Source organism: Equus caballus, chromosome 5, assembly GCF_041296265.1.
Source record: "Equus caballus isolate H_3958 breed thoroughbred chromosome 5, TB-T2T, whole genome shotgun sequence".
In the NCBI taxonomy this organism is placed as follows: Eukaryota; Metazoa; Chordata; class Mammalia; order Perissodactyla; family Equidae; genus Equus; species Equus caballus.
In genome coordinates this window covers 3,120,343-3,144,421 of record NC_091688.1, presented here as the reverse complement: position 1 = coordinate 3,144,421, position 24,079 = coordinate 3,120,343, and the positions used below count along the sequence as shown (strand labels likewise).

The 24,079-nt window shown below is 52.0% G+C and overlaps 2 protein-coding genes across 3 annotated transcripts; one reads left to right on the top strand and one right to left on the bottom strand.

Moving 5' to 3' along the window:
• The first annotated feature begins 2,001 nt into the window (after nt 1–2,001).
• On the top strand, nt 2,002–18,002 carry FCMR (Fc mu receptor). 2 transcript variants are annotated; one of them, XM_023640458.2, is made up of 9 exons: nt 2,017–2,208; nt 8,654–8,989; nt 9,755–9,880; nt 10,832–11,042; nt 12,467–12,597; nt 12,961–13,119; nt 13,764–13,822; nt 15,899–16,110; nt 17,148–18,002. In XM_023640458.2, exons 1-8 carry the CDS (start codon nt 2,172–2,174, stop codon nt 16,073–16,075), a joined length of 1,236 nt encoding a protein of 411 aa, XP_023496226.2. In that variant the 5' UTR covers nt 2,017–2,171; the 3' UTR covers nt 16,076–16,110; nt 17,148–18,002. The 2 variants fall into 2 exon arrangements, with proteins under 2 accessions (XP_023496225.2, XP_023496226.2); XM_023640457.2 differs by having other exon boundaries at nt 2,002–2,208; nt 15,899–18,002.
• IL24 (interleukin 24) lies at nt 17,840–23,475 on the bottom strand. The gene is made up of 6 exons (XM_001489749.5): nt 23,306–23,475; nt 22,075–22,273; nt 20,807–20,869; nt 19,748–19,906; nt 19,214–19,288; nt 17,840–18,329 (listed from the first exon to the last, which is right to left on the bottom strand). The coding sequence occupies exons 2-6, from the start codon at nt 22,243–22,245 to the stop codon at nt 18,246–18,248; spliced, it is 552 nt and encodes a 183-aa protein (XP_001489799.1). The 5' UTR covers nt 22,246–22,273; nt 23,306–23,475; the 3' UTR covers nt 17,840–18,245.
• Nucleotides 23,476–24,079: the final 604 nt, after the last annotated feature.

Genomic DNA, 24,079 nt, shown 5'->3' with positions numbered 1-24,079 from the left:
CTCTCCCCATCACTCTCATCCCACACATCCCCAGCACTGCCTGGCAGGCCCAGCCACAATGCAGCCAACACTCATCTTCATAGACACACTATTCGCACACATAATGTGTTCACACTCACGCACCACACATTCACACACTCACAACAACACATTCACACACTCACACAACACACATTCACATGTCATAAAACACACATTCACACACTCAGCCACACATCACATATTCACACACCACATACCACATACACATTACACCACACATCATACCTTCACACACTAAGATATCACACATACCACACCACTCCTCACAATGTTACACACAACACACACTTCACACCCACACACTCACACATCATAGTCATATACCATTCGCCACTCACATATCATACACCACACACCCATACATTCACACTCACACACTCTCACATCCACAGTCACACACACATCACATTCATTCATTTATTCTCTCTCTCTCAAGGCAATCCCACCAGATGGTAGAGCCCAGCTGTGTGACAGCTGCAGGGCATTGGGAAGAGCCCCACAAGCAGGAAAGGATGAAGACTGGTCACAGCCGAGAACTCTAGCAGTCATTCACGCTACCCAGAGGCCTGAGACATCTGAGACCCAGAGGCCAGAGGCCTGAGACACCTCGGCCCAGTGGCGGCTGAAGGAAATCACAACTACAGCTCCTCTGGCCTGGTGGGGACCCAGAGACGGGTGGGCAGGGCAAGCTGCCCGCCCCCACGTACTTCCTCTGCACCTGCTCAGAGCCTCACATTCCACTTCCACTGCGGATGTTCTCATTTTGTGTTTTGGAGAGCGCATGACAAGTCTGGCGTGAGGGGCCAGTGGGGCTCAGCAGTCACAGGACTGCTCAGGAGACAGAGGCACTGCCGGCCACAACCCCCTGAAATGGTGTGGGAATGGCCTGAGTCTTCTGTGGGCACAAGAGGCCGTAGGGCCTGGAGGTGAGGGCCCTGGGAACCCACCCACAATGGAACATCCAGGAACGAAAACCTCCAATAAGTAACAGCCCCACACATCACCACCCTGAAGGGTCTCAAAGCACTTCCACAACCACAGTTCCTGCTGGGCCTTGTGAAAGCCCCATGTGGCAGGCAGGGCGGGGACCACCCATATTTTATCAATGAGAAAACTGAGGCCCAAAGCTGGGACGTGCCCAGCCAGGACCAGAACCCAGGTCTTCTGACGGGAACCCAAAGCTCTTTCCACAACACCTCACGGCTGCCTCCACGTCTCTCTCTTCTCCATCAGTCACTGGGCCTCACCTGGGACCCTGGGGGTCGTCAAGGATAGCTCTGCCAGGCTGTTGTGACTTTAGGAGAGTTGCTGTGTGACCTGTCACATCCTCTCCTGGCATTGTCCCTGTGGTCACTGGACAGCGGCCTGGGCCCTTGCCAGAGGGCAGCGCCTTGGGGAGGTGTTTGAGGGAGATGAGAGGTGACAGATCTGAGGTGCTGGGCGAGCTGTGGCCAGGACTCCAGGAACAATGTTCTGCAGAGGGAATGCCAGGGATCATCTTGTTCCACCTTCCCTTTCTAGACAAAGAAATCGAGGTTTTGAGAAAGGTAGTGAATTGCTCAAAATCCATACTTAGTGTTTCCACATAGTAGGTGCTCAAAAATATTTGTCCAGTGAGTTCAAGGGCTACAACCAGTACTTTCTGACGTCAGGCCCAAGATTCTAGCCACACAGCCTTCCTCAGATGGAGAAAACTGGGAACGAGGCTCCTTTATCCTGAAGACAGGGATAAATCAAATGACCCTGGCTCCGAAGTCAAGGAATCTACCCAAAGCATGAGAGGCCCCCCTAAGAACAAGTGCCCGAGGCAAGGAAATTTCGTATCATGCTCCTCGTTTCTGATAGTCTTCAGGAATTGCCTAGAGGTCCTTTGAACCCTGGGGACCCATTCTCACTCAACACAACATGTTTTCTCAGTTCCTGACTTCCGCTGTGGTTTGCTGGTATTTTCTTTTTTAGAAAAGAGTAGTTGGCAAACAAGATGGGTTGTCATTTCCTCATTTTCAAGCCCCGCTCCTCGTGGGACCCAGAAATCTCTTTCAAGCCCCCGATTGTGAGGGTTCCGGCTGGGCGCCAGGTCTCTGCCCCTCTGCGGGGCTCTTGGATGGCACCCTGCTCTGGAAGGAGCCATGGACCTCTGGCTTTGGTCACTTTGCTTCCTGCCAGGTAGGTGCTGCGGGGAAATGAGGTTTGAACCGGCCTCAGGTCGCGGAATCACTGATGGATAGATTTAGTTGGAAACCAGTCCCGAGGGCAGGACAAGGACAGGGGCAGGGTGCGCTGTTAGGGGCCTCTCCACTCCTGCTGGTGTCCCTCTCTCCACTCCAGACACGTCTCCTGTTTAGCTCAGGTGTTGACTCTTAAGAGCTGAAGATGTCGCCTCTCCCCTGGTTAATATGGGTTCTTAAAGCAAGCGCCTTCAAAGTTCTTTCTTCTTAGCTCTACCTTCTCTTTCTTTGGATCTCTTTCACTCCTGATTTTCAACTTTCCACTCTAAATGAAGACTCTCTAATCCATTCGGTGGCCCTAATCCATTTCCTGAGTTCCATATCTCAATTTACAACTGTCTCCTGGGCACCTCCACTTCCATATCCCACCAAGATCTGAAATGCAACGTGCCTAACACCTTACTTCAAGTTCCTCAGTGGTCACCATCCAAACCAGCTACTCTGTCCGTCTGAACTATCTCTGACATCAGCCACAAAATGCCAGAATGGCTTTTTACCACCTCTTCCCATTTATCCGCACCCAGACTTTGACCTAATCAATGGCTAATTCATGTAGTTTCTAGATTTGCACTTACCAGGATGAGAGTGATTACAGCCTCTACTAGAGAGGTGACAGAGGGAATGGAAAGGAAAAGAACACACAGTCATCTCTTAACTGTCTTTCCCACTTCCTCCAACTTGACCTGCCTGTAGCTCCAGATTAATCTTCCTAAAGCTTGACTCTAATCATGGGATTGACCTCCCCAACAAACTTCAATGGGTCCTACTGCCTGCAGAATTCAATACAAACTCCTGCCTTGTGCTCCCGTTATGCTCTAAGCTTGCCACACTCCTCAGCACTTCCAGACAAACAAGACTCGCCTTGAACATGTGCTAGACATTCTTGCCGCCAAGCCTTTGCTCATGCCATTCCTTCTGCCAGGAACATCCTTCCTCTCACCTCCATCTTTTATGGGTACTTCAAAGTCCATCTCAACCTCCCCCTCCTTCTTGTACACTTTCCAGAGTGCTCTATTCTGAATCCCAATAGCTGGTCCCATTCTGCCTTGTATTGTGGGTCAGGGTATGTCCATCGTATGTTGTTATTTAGTTTCCTGAGGGTCAAAATGGTTTTTATTCATACTTGCTTTCTTTGTGATGGCTTGAGTATGGAAGAAAGTCAAATGTTTGTTGAGTCAAAGATTGAAAAGCCATAAAAGCCCAAGAGAATGTTTTAATGAAATATCAGCCTCTGAGAGATACTAGGACAAACGTGAACACAATATGGTTAACTAAACTCAGGTCTGAGAAGGAAGAGGGGTCGGGTAGGAGTGGAAGATCTCTAGGAGTGGAGGGAACCTCACTTATAGCACCACAGCCTGTCCTGGACAATACCACCATTCTAGCTGGACCAGAGAGGTCCCTGCTCTGGGCCCGGTCCTTCTTCATTTGTGCCCATCCCCACAGGATGAAGAGTCCACAGGCCCAAGGGGATGTGCCCACCCCAAATCCACACCTTCACCCCCTCTTCTAGACCTCAAATTCCCTGTCCAAATGACTCTGAGCCCACTTTTAATGACTGTGTGAGTCTCTATCCTGCGTCTTCTATCCTAAGGTGACCCCTTGGCCTATAAAAGGGTGGCCACAGGCGGCTTTTTGCGAAGGGGATGGATGGAGCTTGGACATGCAAGCTGGGTAATCCACCATATGTATACCAGGAAGCTTGTGGTGTGGGCAGGAGCCAGGGGTAAGAAAAAAAGAGGAGATAGAGCAGAGGCTGTGGGCAGGAAGCTTGGGGCCATTTTTCCCTGCACGGCCATGTTTTAGAGAGGACATCGAAGGAGTGTGTGAATTTGTCAAGATAGGGGGATAGAACCTTCTTTATTCAACAGTTCATTAGCTTGATTTATTTTAAAATATTTAGACACATGATATTTGGGCCTTTATTTGTATTCCTGCCCCAGGTCCTGCAAGTGTTAGGGTTGTCCAGGTCCCAGAGCCCAGTACATGAGGCACAAGCCATAGACCACATTACCAGGAGCCCTCAGTGGAGTTCCATAATAAAGCAAGGCAGTAGCGCACAGTGTAGACTTCCAAATCTTTCTTACCTTGACCCATAATAACAATAATACACATACTTGATGTTGTGACCCACCATACACACAGATACACACACACACACACACACACACACCCCTAAATCTTTTCTTGATTCTTTAATATGGGCATGAGTTTTGGGCTTCAGCAGTTGGATGGATGTTGGTGCTGTTCTCTGAGATGGGAAGAGCTTGTGAAGGAAGTTTTTGGAAGAGAAATCAAGAGTTCTTTCCTTTTTTGCCACTCTAAGTCTGAAACATATCTTAGATATTCAAGTGGAGTCCAAGTGAAGATACTAGAAAGGCAAGTCTGGAGCTCAGAGGTAAAGACAAGACTGGAAATACAGGTTTTGGTGAAAACTGTATAGAGTTGGCACTAAAAGCCATGCGAGCAAATGAGCTATTGTGGGAGAGAGAGAGGGAGGACAGAGAAAAGATCAGGCCCAGTACCAGGCCAGGGGTAGCCCAGCCTTGAGAGGTGGGTAGAGAAGAAGTAAGTACAGAGATTGGAAAGGAACAGCCATTGATAGTGTAGTATCAGGGAATCCACGAGAAGAAAGTGTTTCACGATGAGAGGGCTCAGTTCGTCAAATGCTGCTGAGAGGGCAAGTAAAGTGAAGACAAAGAAGTGACCATCAAAGGTAGCAACAAGGAGCATTTTGGTGACCTTGAACAGAGCAGTTTCAGTGGAATGCTGGAGACAAAATTCTGCCAGGTGTGGGTTGAAGAGGACTGGGAGATATGGAAGTGGATTCAGTGATTTTGATGATTTGTTTGGGAAAGAGAGCAGAAGAGGGTGACAGCTGAAGGGGAAGAAAAGGTCCACGGAGGTGTCCACATAGGCAAGATCAGAGCACGCCTATGAGCTGTGGTGACACCAAGAGAGAAGAAACCGGGGAGGCAGGGAGAGAAGGGATCAATGCAGAAGAGAAGTTCTAAACAAGGCGAGCAGGGGGGACGCTGGATACAGGCGAAGGAATGGCTTTTGAGAAGAGAGGGGACATTCCATTCATTGTGGCAGGACATAGGGCAGACAGCAGGCCTGGGCACACATGGGTTAGCGCACGCACAAGTGGGAAGTTGAGTAGGCTTTTTCTCACCCTTTTTAAAATATCCATGCTCCCTCTGATAAACATAAAAATCTCAGACCAGCCCCCTCCTCCAGAGATTTTCCTGGGACTCGAGTTGATAGGGTCCTCATTACCACCCTCACCTCGAAAATCACCGCTACCCAGAGTCCAGAGTCCAGCATCTGTCTCCAGAGCACCAGCCAAGGCCTTGTGGGTCTTTACCTTATTTTGCATTATGAAAACTACACAGCTCTTTCTTTCACACTCCAAACATATTTATATCCAATTATATATCAAGAGTGACTTTTTACACCACACATACCCCTCTCCCTTACCGTCACCACTGAAAACCGTCACCAATTTAGAGATTAATGTCACTTACTTAGTAGTCTCTCTAAAACATCAGTATCAAACAGAAGGGTTCCTTTAGATACCTTCTAAAGGTTACTTAGTTTCCTGAGGGTCAAAATGGTTTTTATTCATACTTGCTTTCTTTGTGATGGCTTGAGTATGGAAGAAAGTCTTTCTCTCTCCCCAGAATCATTTGGAAATGTAGTATATAACCCAGGATTGCAAAAATTCAAGGGCACCTGGGATGCTTGTTTAAAAATGCAGATTCATAGGCCCCACCCTGTCCAGATATAATCCCCATGCCTAAGGGTAGGACCAGTCATCTGCATCCTCGCAAGTTCTTCCCCCTTGAGTCTACGCACACTGTGCTAAGGTCTTCACCAGGAGGTTATATCTACCTTTTCTCTGGGAAATCTGCTTTTCTAAGCCTGGAGGGTCGATTAGAAGCTACTGTGGACTCCGAGGAGAGCTGGGGTCTGGTCACTTTCACATCGCCACTCAGTGCTTCCCTGGGACCAGAGCTCAGCGTACCAGCTGCTTTCTTGTGCTTCATCCATCCAGCGTTTACACAATGAGGGTCTTACTCAGCTCGGGCTGCTGTTACAAAATACCAGAGACTGTGTGGCTCAAACAACACATAGTTATTTCTCTCGGTTCCAGAAACCAGAAGTTCAAGATCAAGGTGCTAGCAGATTCTTGGTGAGAATCTGTTCTCTCAGTTCTTGGTGAGGGCCCTCTTCCTGGCTTGCAGACAGCTGCCATCTCCCTGTGGGCTCACATGGGCTCCTCTTGTGCACATGGAGAGGATAAGGACATAATCCCATTACGAAGGCCCCACCCTCATGACCTCATCTAACCCTAAGTACCTTCCAAGGGCCCCACCTCCTAAGATCATCCATTGGGGGTCAGGGCTTCAACACATAAATTTTTGGGGGATGCAAACATGCTGTCCATAACAGAGGATCTGGGCAAGCCAGGGGTTTGCCAGAAGCTCCTCCCTGAGCAGAGTGAGGCTGCTGAAGGTGTCTGCACAGGTGATGACCCCTCTCTGCTCTGTCTTGCCCCTACCCGTTTTACAGCATCTTGCTCTTGGGAAAGCGGCATTCACACCTCTTTCTGGCTGGGTTCATCCAAAAATATTCGTATGTTCACTCTCAGGTGCCAGGCTTTACACACAGGTGTGGGCCATCTGGACACACAGGGGCCTCCCCGCCCCTTGATGGGGTCATTGACTTGGAATGGGTCACCCTTCCCTCACCACGTTCCAGTCACGAGGCTCCCTCACACGTCTGTCCCCCGGGACTTAAAGCAGTGCTGGGCTATTCGAGTGAGGGTCTCCCAGTCAGCACTCACGTGCCTGGCTGGCCCCTCTGTTTCTCCCACACGTCAACACTAGCTACATTTTCTGTCTTCACTCGCTCTGTAGATGTGGCTCCTCTCTAACCTCCTCCACTCTGACCTACGCCCCATAGCTGTCTCTACCTTTAGTGCCATCCACGTTCTTCCGTCTCCCCAGAACGTCCTCCTCAGGTCTCTCTGCTCATCCAGAAGCCTCAAGCTTCTTTTCTTGACTCTCCTCATTTTGCCAAACTCCTTGGAGCTATTCTTAACGTGTGTTCTTGGGATGAATTTCAGGATGTTTGTGACCTTCTCTACACCCCGTAAACATGCCATGTTCTCGCTCACATCCCAGCCTGTATGGAGGCTGTTCTCACTGTCTGGAAAGGTCTCTCCTCCTCTGCCCTTGTGCCCGCAGCCCTACGCCAACACACACGCTTCACCCTATGAACCCTTTTCCCAGAAACACGCAGACAGTTATTGAGACCCACTCAGTTGACAAGCAACCATGCCTGGCCTTGCCCCCTTCTCCAGCTGGCTCATGTGTTAGACCTGCCTTCTCTCAGCCAAAGCACAAGCTTTTTGATGTCAGGGACTCATGAACCACATCTTTTATTCCTCCCTGCCTCACATCCTCCTCCCACCCCCAGGACACATACAGTGTGCACACCCCGTGCACACACTCATATCCACCTTTACTTTCCCTCTATGTCCCTACTTCAGTGAGGATAAGCATCATTCTCTCAGTTGCCCTCCATACGCAGTCGTTCAGGTCACAAGATGCTACTAGACATCACTTCTTCCAGAAAGCGTTCCCCAAACTCCACATCCCTCTCCTACATCTGGGATCAGGTGCCCAGCTCGCTGCTTCCCGGGAGCCTGTGTGTCTCTGTCAGGGGCTTATGACACTGTGCTGGAGTGGCTGGCTGTTTTTGTCACCCTCTGTGTGGGGAGGATGCTAGCTATCTTACTGTCACATGAAAGGCAATCCATGAATGCCGCTGAGCGACTTAACACAGAGAACGCAGGGTGAACGGCTGTTCTGGCTGAATGGACCCAAGCAAAGCAAAGCTGGACAGAAAAACCTGTCGCGGCAACACTGCGCCATGCCTCCCAAAGCCACACTGAAGTCACTTAGGGGTTAGGTGCTGTCGGGGCCCCACAGCATATTCTCTCTCCTTGGAGTGGGATAGTGGTTTTGACTATATTCTCAGGGGTGGTGTCTGGGACCTTATGGGTTTGAGTTTGGTGGTGAGGCTAACGGTTATGTTAAGGCCTGGGCTGGGGAGAGGTCTGGCTGAGACACGAGCTTGGGCCTAGGGCTGTGGATGGACGAAGAGCTGGACTGAGGACATAAATAGGGGTGGGTGAGGGAAGAATCTGTGGATGAGGCTAGGACTGAGGTCAGGGTAGGGCTGAGGCCAAGGGCTGGCTGAGGCCTGGGCTGATGATGGGCATGCGACTAGATCTGGGGATGAGTGTGAGGTCGCTGAAGGTGGGATGTGGCTGCAGATGGGGCTTCCTCTACATTGACTCCCTCTCCCTGCAGTATCGGGCGCTCTGAAGATCCTCCCAGAAGTCAAGCTGGAGGGAACGCTGGGCGGATCTGTTACCATCGAGTGCCCACTTCCTGTGACGCGTGTCAGGTTATATCTCTGCCGGCAGATGGCTGGATCTGGAGCATGTGCCACCGTGGTGTCCAACAGTAACTTTGTCAAGAAAGAATACAAGCACCGAGTCACCCTGACGCCATGTCCAGACAGGAATCTGTTCCTAGTGGAGGTGACAGAGCTGACCAAAAGTGACAGTGGAGTCTATGCCTGTGGGGCGGGCACGAACACAGACCTGGGCAAGACCCAGCAAATCACCCTGAATGTCAACAGTGGTAGGTGCCCCAGCTGATGGAGGCTCAGCCCACCCAGAAAACGCTTCCACTCAGGAAGGCTGGAGCAACCATCCCACTGTAGCAGTCCCTCCGACTCTTACGCTATTGCCATATTAGCTAGTCCAATGATAACTGGGATTTGTTGGTTGAAACCTCATAGAGTCAATTAACTTCATGGCCCACAGAATTTTCTACCCAAACTGGAGGAAAGGAACAAGATAATGCAATAACCTTTGGTTGCACTGTATACCTCCTACCTAGAGCTGGGTGGGGTGGGCGGTTGAGATTGAAGAGAGGCTCTGAGACTGGAGGAAATTGGAAGAAAAGGACATAATTGTCCTGTATAATTGTCCCATGAGAAATATCAGGGACAAATATAAAGGAAAGGTGGTCATTTTTCAGGCCACATTTGTAGGCCAAACTTGTGACTTTATGATCCGACCCTTTCCTTATTTCTGCTGACCTCTGCCTTCCTCCTTCTCCCCACTGACTTCCTCACTCATAAGCAGCACTAATTCAACAACCTGGAATCTCAGTGGCCTCTGACGGTCCCGCAGGGAATGTTGGCTGGGGTAGGGTGAAAGAGTATTGCCTTCAGTGAAGCCTCCAGCCTGGTTCTTTCCCTGCTCCTCTTGGTGGACCCCACCCTCGTCCCCTCACTGCCATCCACCCTGGCTGAGTCAGCTTCAGCTTATACCACAGTCCCTGCCCCAGGCCTCGGCTTCCTCCTAGAGCCCACCCATGTGTTCCTCTTGCCTCCAATAGAGTACGAGCTGCTCTGGGAAGAGGAGTCGATGCCTGAGCTTCCACAATGGTTTCGTAGATTTCTAAACATGCCAGTACCTCCTTGGTTCCAGACGCCTGCACATGCTTTTGAATTCACAACCAAAGGTCAGTTCACCAAAGCTAGGGTAGGAGAGGTGGGAGAGATGCTGGGGCATTGTGAAAATTGAGGAGGGGGAACCCCTTCAGTTCATAGAGGGGTTGGCAGAGCAGAGCTCAGTCTGAGATGTGTATTTCCCTGCCTTCAGAGGGGGCAACTCCCGGAGATCTGCCTTCTAGCCTTCAAATCCATGGACACTCAGCACTAGTTGCAGAACTCACACATCACCAGTGGGCGGCAGCACAAGCAATGAAGTTTATGCTCCATTCACAAAATCCAGCTCTTTGGTGAATGACTGCGGAAACCAGACTGGGCCACTGTCCCAGCCAGAGGTCGTCATGCCTCCTGCTCCGCATAGGGCTGTCTTCCACTCGCTGGCATACAGTGACTTTGACAACTCTATTTTGCAATAAAAAGATTAATGATAATTATATTGATGAGACCTTTACATTTCTCTATCATTTTCCTGTCTTAAATGCGTTTTGACATGCCATATTTCCAACATATGCTCACATCTATCCCGTGAGGTAGATATACTGATGAGCCTTTTTACACTAAAGGACCCTGCTGGGTGCCAAGAGGGACAGGGTAACTGAGCTCATCACATACCCAAGGTTGTGGCAGACAGCTGTGGGATGGGCAAGGAAAGACAAGCACACAACCACAGCACAAGGCAGAGTGGGGACTGAACTACAAACAAGGCCTTCTCCACGCTCTGAGGAGGGCAAGCACTTCTGCCTGGGAAGTCAGGGAAGGCCTCCGGGTGTTTGAAGCAAATAAAGATAGAATTTACTAGGTGTGGATGGCATGCTAAGAAGGCATTCAGGCTATGAGGACTGCAAGAACAAAGGCAGTCGAGCTAAAAGGGAAAAGTGTATTCAAGAGGGACATGGAGGCCCAGTCCTGCTGGAGATAGAGTGTGTGCACGGGAGGTCACTGTTTCCTGCTATCTCCTACAGTAAGCACACCAGCTCAAAGGACGGAGACCCCTCTAGCACACCACTCCTCTCCCACCACCCTAATCACCTACCGTCCTCGAGTTTCCAGAGCATCTTCAGTAGCAGCTGCCAAGCCCACAACCCCCCGGCCATCCACCGCAGCCTCAAAGACCTCAGCTCTCAGGCGCCAGACAGCCAGCTACACCCACCACAACAGGCTCCACAGGCAGAGGTAAGAGGCCTCTCCCATCCAGGAGGGGCTAGAAACTAGGCAAAGTAGTCTAGAGTCAGGAGAGCCACTGAGACCTTCCTGAAATGTCTACCAGTTGAGACCTTTCTTGGCTTTGCCTCTAGAAGGCCACTGTGAAATACACTGCCTATGAGTATAGCACTCATTAGTGCCATTAACAAGAACACACTCATCAATGCCCCAGCAGGATTCCTGTAGAAGTGAGACCCAATCTTTCAGTCACTCGGCATTTATTCAGATCTGTTTTGTTGGGGAAGAACTAAGCAAGAATAAAATTAGCTACTAAACTATCAACTGTTAAAATTACTTTCATGTATCTCCTTTTACTTTTTCAATGTGGCTACTAGGAAGTTTAAGATCGTATAGGTGGCTCACACTGCATTCTGTTGGACAGCACCAGTCCAAAGGCTGGTGTGCAACCCAGGCCAGTGCTGCAATGGACAGCATTAGAGCAGACTTCAGAGAAAATCTATAATAATTGGAATTACTTTTACCTAAGCCAAAACAAACATGGTAGTTAGGAAAGGGACCTCCAACATCATTTGGGTTTTATCGATGAGGAAATTGAGGCCATGAGAGCTAAGCAGTTTCAAATAGAATCAGAACTCCTGACTACTAGTTTAGAAAATTACACCAGCCTGCCAGTGAAGAATTCAAGTCAATTCGACCAATGTTTTCTTAGTGTCTACCACGTGTGAGGCATTGTTCTATGTCCTGAAAATGTAAAAAGACAAAAACATGCAATATCTGGATCTTATTAACTAATGCAAGGCTGACTCTGATAAGGGTTGTAATGGGTATGAACACAAGAACTGGGGACAGAGAGAAACTTAATTCTGGTTTACCATGATTGGGGAAGACAAGAGGACGTATGCACCGACCTTTGAGGAAAATAAGATTTCAATATGTAGAGAAAATGGAGGGGAGACCTTTTAGGCAGAGAGAGCACCACGAGAAAAAAAATCCTCTTTTCCACAGTTATAAGAAACTAACCCATTTAATATTTGCGATAATCTTGTGAGGCAACTGAGGCACAGAGAGGTGGAAGGGAACTGACGTTTACCGACTGCTGCTATAGGCCAGGCGCATTAAGTTCTTTACGTCCACTATTTTGTTTTATCCTTTCACAGTTCTGTGCAACAAGTTTTACTATACCATTTACCAGGCCTCAGAGAAGTGGGGAGACTGGTTCATGACTGCACAGCCAGTAAAAAGCTGAACCTCAGTTTGAATGCAGGTGTCCTGACTCCATAGACAAGGCTGTTTTGGGGGAAGGGCAAGAATTGTGTTAACAAATGGACAAACCTGTGAGTAATCTCCAGAAAAGTTGGCCACTCGAGAGTGCTGCCGTCAACCTCCCTCCCTCACTGACCTCTTCCTCCTCTCTCTCTCTCCTTCCTCCTCAGAGGCTTCCACCATGGCCTGGGGTCCAGAACGGAAGAGCAAGGATTTCACATCCTGATTCCCACCATCCTAGGCCTCATCCTGCTGGCGCTTCTGGGACTGGTGGTGAAGAGGGTCATTCAAAGGAGGAAAGGTGAGCAGCTGGGGGCTCGGTTAGCAGAGCTGAGCTGCCCCAAGAGCCCAGAGCCTCAGGACCCCGGCTGGACCCCAGGGACGCTGAGGGGCTTTAGAGGAGCAGCCTGGGCTACGGGGAACGAGGGATGGGCGTCCGTGGTCTGGAAATGGGCGTCAGTGGTCTGGAAATGGGGACAAGAAGGAGAGCGGCCAGGGCTCTCTGGCCTTCAGGGGAGGGCAAGGCTGTGCCGCATACACTCTGTGCAGCTACACGGCAAGGGGGACGGAGACAGCCTCCAGTTTCCGAAGACCCAGGGCGAGGGGGCGAGGCACAGGCCTCTGACGCCATTCTCCTCTCTTTCCCTGGGACTCCGTCGAGAAGCGCTCTCCAGGCGAGTGCGCAGACTGGCCGTGAGGATGCGCGCCCGGGATGCCTCGCAGCGGCCCCTGTCGCAGCGGCCCCGCGTGTCGCCGCGGCCGCGCTCCCAAAACAACATCTATAGCGCCTGCCCGCGGCGTGCTCGGGCGGCGGACCAGGCGGGTGAGCAGGCGCGGGATACGCGGGGAGCGGGAGGAGGGTGGGGGAGATGAGCGGGCGGGGGATACGCGGGGAGCGGGAGGAGGACGAGGGGGATGAGCAGGTGGGGATACGCGGGGAGCGGGAGGTGATTGGGGGTGAGCGGGCAGGGGATACGTGGGGAGCGGGAGGAGGGCGGGGGATGAGCGGGTGAGGATGAGCGGGTGGGGATACGCGGGGAGCGGGAGGTGATTGGGGGTGAGCGGGCGGGGGATACGCGGGGAGCGGGAGGAGGGCGGGGGAGGGTGAACGGGCGGGGGATACGCGGGGAGCGAGAGGAGGGCGGGGCGGGGGGGGGCGGATGAACGGGCGGGGGATACGCGGGGAGCCGGAGGAGGACGAGGGGGATGAGCGGGTGGGGATGCGCGGGGAGCAGGAGGAGGGCGGGGGGGATGAGCAGGCGGGGTATACGAGGGGAGCGGAAGAAGGGTGGGGGTGGGGGGGATGAGCGGGAGGTGGGCGCGGAGGCGCGGGGAGCGGGCGCGGGCACGGCTTGGGCACCCAGGGGCGTCCCGCAACGCCAGCTCCTCCTCCCGGGGCTCCGGGCGGGGCTGGAGGCGGGGCTTCCCCCGGCCCCGCCCTCACCTGGGCCTCCGGGTTCCCCTCAGGTGACGGCAAGGCCCCCCTCCCCGACCCCGGAGCTTCGGCGGCCTCCGCCCCGCCCAAGGTAAGCCCGCCCCGCCCCTGCTTGCAGCCGCGGCCGGAGCGGGGAGGCGGGGCCCCGCGCGGTTCCCGGAGCTGCCGCTCCGCCGAGGGCGCCGCTTCCCCAGCGGCTCCTGGGCCCGGCGTCGGCAACGAGGAGTATGTTTCTGGTCTGATGGTGTCGGGAGACTGCCTGCCGCCAGTGTGGCAGACCTGCTTTCCGGGCTTGCAGCCAAGCATTCCTCACGGGAAAGTGGGTGCTGAGTAGGGGATGATAGACGGCGACCCTGCAAATACGCACGGGCTTTCCTGTGGAAGAGATTCGATTTTAGGAGGTCTTAAGGGGTGGATCCACCCAGTTTCACCTTACTCTGAGGGGAACGTTCGAGTAAACTCTAAGATGAGAAGAGGTAATTTGCCCATCCCCTGAGGCGGTTAAGCCTGGCCTCGAGGATGACTTAGCGGACGTCAAGATGTAGGCAGGATTCAACGCCTTGGGTGAGGAGGATTCCTCTGGAAATCTAGGAGTGGGCATAGGGAACTCATGCTTCTGTCGATGGCCATTGGCAGTTGGGCGAAAAGCCTTTAAACTATCCGTTCATCTTTGTTTTCCCAAATTAAGAAGAGAAAACGCTTTATTCTCTAAAGTAGCCCACAGTAGCTAAAACACTGTGACCTCAAGAACCAGGAAAACCTAAGTGTGGCAAATGTTGCTGTTTTAATTATGGTGTAGACCAAGCTAATGCAGCAAACCCTAGGCCACAGGCTCACAAGATGGAGGTCTGTTTCCTCTCCAGTGAAGGCAGGGAGCCAGGAAGCAGGGCCTGAGCCGCCAGGTCATCCAGGGACTCCAGCGCCATCTGTCTGGTGGCTCCACCATCCCCTGGAGTCTTGCTTGGTCCGCAGTCCGTGCTCAATCGCAAGCGCCAGGTCCGCAATCCAGCCCACAGGAGGGAGAGAGAGAAAGCTGCTTCCTTCAGACCATGACCCTGGAGTTTCACGCATCACTGCCACTCGCGTCCCGTTGGCCTGACTTAGTCATGGGGCCACACCTACCCTCAAGGGAGGCTGAGAAAGGCTGTCCCTGGCTGGGCAATTGTGTGCCTTGCTAAAAAGGGGAGAGCGATGCCCAGCAACAAGTAATGCTCTGTCACAGTCCCCTCCAGCTGCCTGAGCTCGCCCTGCCCACCTTTGCCAGAGGAGGCCCACAGGAGCTTACTAGCTCCAGCAGGACCCAGCCTCGCTACCCTTACATGGGCCCTTTTCTTTTGACCTCCCCTGTGACCCCACACGCCCCTCCCTGGGCCTGTTGCTCGCTCAGATATTACCCTTCCTCCCTGCTTGAAACTCTCATTCCCACTGTTAGGGACTAAAATCTTAATGGAACAAGTTTACAACAAGGTGCCTGTGATTAATAACTGAATATTTTAGACTTCGTAGGGAATATCTTAATTTCTTAAGCCAAATAAATTTATCTCAAACGATGAACTGTAACAGGCAGTCGGAGATGTATTGTTGAAGCAAGCTGCTGCTCATTTCCCTTCTGGTAAAGTACAAAAAGTAACATTTCTTTCAATGAGCACTTACTGAGTGCCTACTATGTTCAGGGGGCTGGACTTCCAGTTCTCAGCACTTGGGTGTAAATGTGTGACTCTCCCTACAACAGCCCTCTTGGGTGGATGTTACAATAATTGTGTCATGTTGGGGTCGTGACACAGCCTTATCCTCTGAGGACTGACCCACCTTGAAGGCGGATTATCCTGAGGTTTCTGTCTGGGGAAGGGGAGTTCCACTGGCCCGTGTGGCCTGCCGCTTTGCCCCCCTCCACCACCCAGCCCCTTCCCGGAATGCACTGTCTTGCCACGTCACGGCCTCTCTGAGCCCTTACAGAGGTGCAGGGCGTGGCTCGCCCTGCTTCTGAATGACTCCCTAAGAAGATGCATATTTACTCGATAAGTCACCCAGAGGGGAAACTCCGGCAGCTGGGTCACCTTCAGACCTGTGCTTGGCCACGTGATTTTAGCCTGCACCCCATTTAAGGCACTTTCTGCCCACATTAGATCTAAGTGTTTTCTGGTGATGCATCTTTGGTTGTTCCCAGGTGTCTGAAGCTCCCTGGCCCCAGGCCTCGTCTCTGAAGAGCAGCTGTGAGTATGTGAGCGTCTGCCGCCAGCCTGCAGCCATGATGGAGGACACCGGTTTAGAGGACTACGTCAACATTGCCTGCCTGACTCACCTCTCCAGCTGTCGCCCTGGGCCCAGACCTTTGTGCCACTGAGTCTTGTGTGTCCGCTGGTTTCCAGCACCTGCTCAGTATGTTTTTGGAGCCCTCATTACCTCCCACATCCCTCCTTGAGTCTCGTTCCTGTCTGACTGCCCCCAGCATAGCCCTCTTGAGTGGATGTTAGAATAATTGTGCCATGTCGGGGTCATGGCACAGTCCCCGCTGCTCTTCTTACGCACCTTTGCAGCCCCATGTGGTTTTCAGGTGGGCTCTGGGCATGCAGAGCGTTTGTCCAATGCCACCTGCTTCCTTTCCAAGCTGTGTGACAGGCTGTGGGATTTGCAGAGGGTCTTTGCTGCCCTGGCTCTAGACCATGTGGCTCGACCTTGGGCTAGAGCTTAGGCACAGCTGTTGCTTCTGGAACCCTCCCCAGGCTTGGGCTTCACTCCAGTAGAAGGCCCCTGGATTGCATTGTGAGGACACGCCTCAGCCCATGAGCTGAGAGGGGGCCTGGTAAACACCCCTGTCAACATCTTTGCCCTCATCTTAGGGCCGGCACTTACTAGTGAGCTTCTACTCATCTTGAATCTTACGTTAAGGGCAATTAATTTTGATGTGATGAAGAGTTCTAAATTTTCAGAGCTGTGCTTGTTAGTGTTAGTGTTATGTGTGTATATATATATATATATATATCTCCCTAAATCCTCTTTACTCTCTCTCCTCCCTTGATGCTGTTAAGTACCCCGACCCCAGAACTTCTTGTCTTTTAGAAATAGAATCGGTTTTGTCATCTCTTTACCCTTCTTCCATCGCCTAGCACTGATATTTGTGCACTCATCATTTTTTTTTTATTTTTAAAAGCCCCCTAGTACATAGTTGTATATTCTAGTTGTAGGACCTTTTGGTTGTGCCATGTGGGATGCTCAGCGTGGCCTCATGAGTGGTGCCATGTCCATGCCCAGGATCCAAACCGGTGAAACCCTGGGCCGCTGAAGCAGAGTGTGAGAACTTAACCACTCGGCCACGGGGCCAGCCCCTGTGCACTCACCTTAACATTGGTCTATTTTAGCCATCCAAAACCTTTACATCTCTCTGCTTTCTGAAGTGCACCTCATCTCTTTGCCAGTTCCAGGTCATTTGTAGCAAGGTGGGGAAGGACAGTCGTCTGGATTCCTGGAGGGCCAGGGCCTCTGCAGCACTTGGATCATGGGAGAAGAGACAGCCCACCTCCTACATAGACTCTTTCTCTTAAGATTTCTGAGCAAAGGCATAGCAGACATTCTATCTTTGGCTTGAAGTCAACTCCAGAGTTCATCCAGAGCTTGAGACTAGAGAATGCCCAGTCTTGCCATGAGGAAGAAGCCCTTTCCCAGACACCCAGCTCAGCCTCACTGGGCACTTGTCCAGAAATAGAAAGGAAAGGCAGCCAGACTTGAGGTCCCTGCCTTTTCTTAGCAGGGAATGTCATCACAGATTGGACAGTACAGCAGTACGATGACACCGCTGGCAGTGCCAGACGGACACTGGCACCTCTCAAGTGGCAGATAAGGGAAGAATGAGTAGGCTAAGAAAGGAGGCACCAAGGGGAAGGGATGGTGGGAGAGTGGGGTGGGGAGTGCGGGCAAGAAATGAAGTGTTCAGTGAGAGCCTGCTTTGTGCTGGGCATTTGGCCCACATCACATCTTTTGTCGTTTGTATTTCAAACGGTGCGCCTCGCCCCCAGCCCAGTGCTCTGTTCCTGCAGATGTCACAACAATGTGATTTCCATGCCCGAAAGTTCAACTTCACATCTCAGCACCCCTCATGATTCCTCAGCAATTCAAAGACAGGCAAAAAATCCAGTTTATTAAGCATTTGCCAAGCGCCTGTCCACTGCCCCATGCAGTGGCCAGGATTGTGGTGGATAAAAGAGAAGCAAGGGGTGTCCCTGCTGCCTTCACAGAACTTACAGTCTCACCAATAAATATGGCATCAGTTAAAACACTGACACGAATTAAATAGAGTTGTAATAAATATAAGAATCTGCTTGTAGATTATTCACAGCATCCAAGGGAACCTTCCGTGGCTGTCTTTGGGGCCACTTAAAGAATGAAGTCTTTGAGGATAAGCCTGGGCCAAGAACGGGGCCCGTGGTCAAGGGCGTGAAGCGCCCAGAGAGCATCACGGGAAGGCGCGCTCGTTTGAAATGACACGGAGAACCAGGAGGGTATCCTGGTCTGGGCGTTCAGGGCTGGTAGAATTTCTCCATCCAGGTCAGGAGAATGTCCACTTCTCCAAAGGCTTTGGTCAGAGCTGCTTCTATGTCCAGCTAAAGGGAAGCGAGAGATGAAGATGTGTCATGTTAGCCGCAAGAACAGCTTTCCTTCCCACCACCACTCCCGAAATGGGCCTGATTCGGAATCATGGGCCTCATCCCCTAGGGATGGCCTCTGACGAGCTCACCAGCCCATCGCTCGCTCCCTGCCTCTGTGTGTTGTCTGCTTTAGGAGTGAGGACAAGTGAGCCAGGGAGTATCAGTGGGTAAGGAGCAAGGGAAAAGCGTCTAATCCTAGTGCACAGTGGGCCTGGTCCGCTTCCTGAGCCACTGTACAGGTAAGGAAACTGAGGCGCAGGAGGCCTCTTTCCATTGTACATTATTGCTCCTCACCATTTATTTATAGACTGACGTATCTGTTCCTCAAAAAGCAGTCAGATTGTGTATGTTTTTCGGGGGAGCTGGGGATGAAATTTAGATATTCTTTGCTGTCTTAATTTGGGAAAAGGCAATATAATTTCCCCTAATTTTTTTCACAAACTAGACCATTTGAGCCTTATGGAAAATCCTGCAGATGTGTATGTGGTGGGGTGGTCTCCCTTCTTTCTCCCCGACTTCCGACTCCAATTGCCCAGCTCAGGTACTCAGAAAACTCACAGGGCAAGTCCCCAGTAGTGAAATCATCTCGTAGGGAAATAGAATAGCATTTTAACTTGAAAACTGGCAGAAAAATAGGCCATGTAGTTTGTGGTGCTTATGCAGAGTAAATGCTAATGAATGCAACTATACCTGTGTTCCTGCTAAATCACGTGGCTTTGGGGCAAGCCTGGTGGAGCCACCTGCACTGAATTCTGCATTCTCTCTCTGAGGCACCCTCATGTGACAGTTCAGGCTAGTCTTTGCTGGAGGGGCAAACTCTCGCTCCTAGCTTTGATTACCTGTTTAAATTCTCGCTGGAACAGCAGAAACCGCCTGCGTGCACTCTCACTGATGGAAAACATCTCATTTTCCTGCTGGATGACAGAAAAAAGACATTGTGCCAAGTGCTGGGTAGCAGCAGAGGCAAGCCGCCTCCCGCTTCTTCCCAGTGATGCCAGAGGGGTTCCCAAGGCCTAAGAGGACAGCTCTGAATCCCACGTCCTCAGGTAGCCAATGCTGAACTCCCGCCATGTGGCAGGGGCTGCCTCCTTTCATTCCCACAGCAGTTTTGACAGGTGGGGCTGATCCTCCATGTTTTGTAGGTAAGAAAACTGAAGCCCAGAGAGGCTGACCCCCTTGCAAAGGGTCACCCAGCTGGTTAGAACCAGACCTGGACTTGAACCCAGAACTGCTGGGGTCAGAGCCTGTGCTCTTTTCCATGACACCCACGACTCTCTCTTGTGGAGTAAAAGCCAGGACCAGATAAGGGGAGGGGAGTCTTCTCAAAACGCACTGTTTCCCATGGGCCCCAGTCCCAGCATTGTTCTACTCACACTGGGTCGCAGTCTTGACGTGATGGCAATAAAGTTGTTGGCCAGAGTAGAGAATGACTTCAGGATCCTGAATTCAGCTGCCTTACCGTGGTAGTTTTTGAAGACGGTATCCAGGTAGAACTTCAGCAAGGCTTGGCTGAGGTAACAGCTTTCGGCGTCCTGGGGAGGGTCTGAGTCACTGTGGAGCCTCTGCCCAGCCTGCCCCCCCAGATGAACAACCCACATGCTACATGAGGCAAGAGATGCACAGTAGAGGCAGGGATCTCCTGGGAGATGCTGATAAACGTGAGACCTGGAGGAGCCTTCAGGGGCCACGCAGAGCGGTGCCTTTGTTTTACGGGAGGAACTGCAGACCCGGAGAGGAGGGACCTGCCCAGGGTCACACAGCCAGCCCGTGGCAGACACAGCCTAGCTCCCAGGACTCCTGACTCCCCATCTGGTTAATGTGCTTCCTTCTAGATCACATGGCCTCTCTCGTAGCTCTGGGAGGTGATGGATCCTGAAAAGCCCCCAGAACTTGATGGTTGGAAGTTGGGAGGGACAAGGACTGGAAGGAGGAGGAAAGAAAACCAACATCCTTGAACTCAGGGATTGCACTCTCGCCCCTCAAACCCACAGAGCAAAGCTCAGCACCTTTCAGGGATCAGGGCTGAGTATGTTTGTGCTCACTGACTGACTAAATGGGTGATGAGAAGACAATAATGGGTGAGAAAAAAGGTTGGAAATGGAAGAGACCTAAGCAGATGCCCACTGGACCTTCCCAAGCAAAAGAGAGAGAAAGATGGATGGCAACTCTCTGGCTAAATGGAGAAAGATGTTTACAAGCCTTAGTTCCCTCCCACGCTGTGTCGCCACACGCATACCCACAGAACCCAAATACAGTGATGACAACCCCAGACGTTGACTTCTCCGGCTCAGTGCCCAGCCCTGTCTTGTGTAGGCTTAACCCAGGGAGAAGTAAAGGGCTTCTGTCAGCCTCCCCTAGGCAGCCCCTCACCCCCACCCACAGTAGGCCAGCCACAAAGAGGGAAGCATCCTCCTTCCCCAAGGTCTGATTACCGAGACGTTCTGCAGGACCTCCTTCCGCAGCAGCCGGACGCCCGTGATGTTATCCTGAGCTTGCTTCGGGGACAGAAAGAAAAGATGTCTCCAGGTTGGGGGTCAGCACAGTACCCAACCTTGCACGTTTGTGCTGCTCCCCCACACCCCTCCATTTATCCAGTCTGTGAGATCTCAGAGGCCAGAAGGACCACAGGAGGACCCAGGAAGGGCTGGGCTGAGCTGGCCTCTGGGGTAGGGGTACAAGTTTCCAACCACAGAAAGTCACTAATCTTGGTCCCCAGGGGCAGACTGAATCCCAAGAGTTCTTAGAGCCTGAATGTGGGCTTGATGAGAGCCCAGTTTGATTCCTTGGTCACTTGAGACAGGAGGAAATAAGCCTATTTGGCTTAGGAACCACTAGGGGCAGGATTTTGCCTCCACGTTCCCAATGGGGGGGGAGGGGGGGGCAGGTCAGGGGACGTGGGCAGGCTGCACCTCCAAGCTCACACCCTTGGTGCTTCCCCTGTAGCCCAGCCACTCATCCCGGTTCTTCAGTTTGCAGTGAAAGAATCCTTGTGAGGAAGCAGCTTTAGAGCTCATTTGTCCCACCTCCTCATTGTGCAAATAAGGAAACTGATCGGGGTGGGCGGTGGGGGGTGGGGGTTACTGTACCAGTTGGTTTCAAGGTCAGGATCACATCCTGTCCCCTGCCCAGCACTCTCCCCTCTCCCCAGGCTGCCTCATCAAGCTCCCTCTTTCTGCCTTGTGTCTGATCTTCTTTAAGGTGTGGAGAGCAACTTCGAGTGTACAGACTGGAGCACTTTCATGCCCAGGAGATAGACCCAGTCATGTTTCACAAGCCACCCCATCCCACCTCAGCATTAACCATTCTTTCTACCTTTAGGCAAGGGTTGGGCGGATGGGGACAGACTATCTAGAGCCTGACAAAGCAGTAGGGAAAACTCCCACTGGTCTCAAAGAATTTCCTGTGACTTCCAGTTGGTGGAGTCTCACGTCCCCATGGGACATAGATGAAGCCCGGATGAATCAGGCTCCCTTCCTTATTCCCCTTGGGCTGTGTTTTTTTTACTGTAGACTAACCATGTCCTTCTGAGCCTCAGTTTCCTCACGTGCAAGAGGAAATGTGGGCTTGTGATGCCTCTGACTTCACAAAATCGTTGTATACGAAAATGATTAGCGAGGTACAAAGGGCTCCATAATCATGAAATATGATCCTCTGCCCACGGTAACCACCGTGGCTGGGTTCAGAACAACGCTTCACTCACCACGACGTCCTTCACAGCCCGGAAGGCCGCCCACAGTTCCTGGAGAACTACCCCTTCTACTCGGCAGGACCCAAACTGGAACTCTTGGCCCTGGACTCCTGGCCTCTGGCTCCAGAGAAGCAGGATGAGACTCAGGGAGAGGAGGGCAGCCCTCTGCATTGGAGAGCCCATTTTCAGCAAAGGAAGAACCAGAAGGATCCTGCTGGAGGAAAGAAAGCGTCCCACTGAGGCAGGCCCTCTGCCCCAGGAGTGATGTACGCCAGAATAAGGCTCCTTGGCTCTGCCTCAGCCAGCACTGGGGGCACACAGATGGGAAACCTGAGACCACGGTGGGTTCCCAGTGTTAGAATATTGCAAATATGTGGCCTTATTGGGATACACTGGGGCGAGGTGAGGGTCTTTCTGTCCCTCAACCTCCTACTGGCTGATCTGGCTATCTCACTGTCTGCCCTCCCCCACCACGCGCATCCACATCACACACACCCTGCGCCTCCCTTCTTGCCCCGGGACGGTTCTCTCTAGCCAACAACCTGCTAATCAGAATTTGACCAAGAAGAGTGAAGAAATGGGGGGTTATAATGGGCCAAAGAACACGTGTAGGGAGCCCAAACTCGGGAGGATAGAGAGCTTAACCAGGCGTTTGCTAGTCTGAGTTCTGCCCTTAAGCTCAGGCACACTCGGGCAGGTCTTTTCTCTCCTCCTCCAGGAGAAGGCTGTCCCTGACTCCTCATCACACTGGAGCCGAGGGGTCAATCCTAGCCCATAGGGAAGGCACAGACGGTAGGTTAGCGGCACACACTCACTCTGCCACTTCAACTGACCGACTCACTCTTGACTCTAAGAATTAACTTTTCAGGTAACTGAACAAGAGGGAGGAATCAGATTTCCAGATGAGTCACCTTTCAAACCTTCCGGGGCCGGCACCCGCTATCCTTGTCATGCAGGAGCGTGCTTCGAGCCTCCCTGAAAGTCTTCCCGTTCTGTTCTTTCAAACTCTGCAGGCTTTGCCGCGTCTCTTGAAAATTCATCTCTGGGCCTCGTGATCCTCCTGGCCTCCCTCCCATCCAGCCCAAGTCCTTCTCGGCGTTAAATTGGAGAATGCGGTTCTGCGTCCACCATTACATCTTATCCTCACATAAGCACCCTCTGCTGGCCCCCCAGCCCCCCATTCCCACTCATGCGGCAGCCCCACGCTCCAAAGCGAGGTCCTCAGAAGTCCCCAGTCGCTCACCTCTGGTCCTGGAGCTGATGCTTACGGGTTTGCTGTTCGGAGGTGGCTGGCCCCTGTCATGGGGGGGACAGTCAGAGAGGCCCCCTCCCTCAGCGGTCAGGGGTGTAAGTGTGGACGGAAGGTTCTTCCCTCAGCTAGAGAGGTGGTTTCAAAAGTGAAGGTGTGCGGGCAGACAAGCCTCTGTGGAGATTCGTATATATGGGGGCTGGCGAGGGGCGGAGGAAGAGGGGGGAGGTGGAGAAAGGGAAATTGGTCATGCTGCCCTAGAGAATTCCTTCACTGCCTAGTCACCCCTCACTGTAAGACAATGGGCATGGAGAAGGCAACCCCTGAGGGGAGATGAGACCTGGGTCTGAATTCTGGCTCCGCCCCAAGCTGTGCAACCAGGAGCAAGTCTCCTGGCTGCCCTGAGCCTCAGTTTCCACATCTATAAAATTTTAAAAAAGAAGAAACAAGGAAAGAAAAAACTTTATTCCCTTATTTATGTCCTACCTCCTCCAGAGGGCAAGTTTAAGGACCAAATGGGAAGTGACGCAGTGGCGCTTTGTAAACTCTCTGCACACGGAAATCCATGATCACTGTGCAGGGTGCACCAGTCTCCTTACTCCCCAAATCTTCAATAATTATACCTCGTCAGTGATGGGACAGCAAGCCGGAGGCTAAGGATAACCTATAAGTACTTCTCCTTACTCACTCAGGGACAGGAATTTTAGGAGTGTTTCCTGATGTGCAGCCACGCATGACCCCTTCTTGGGTTCAGGAAGAAGGAAGTGT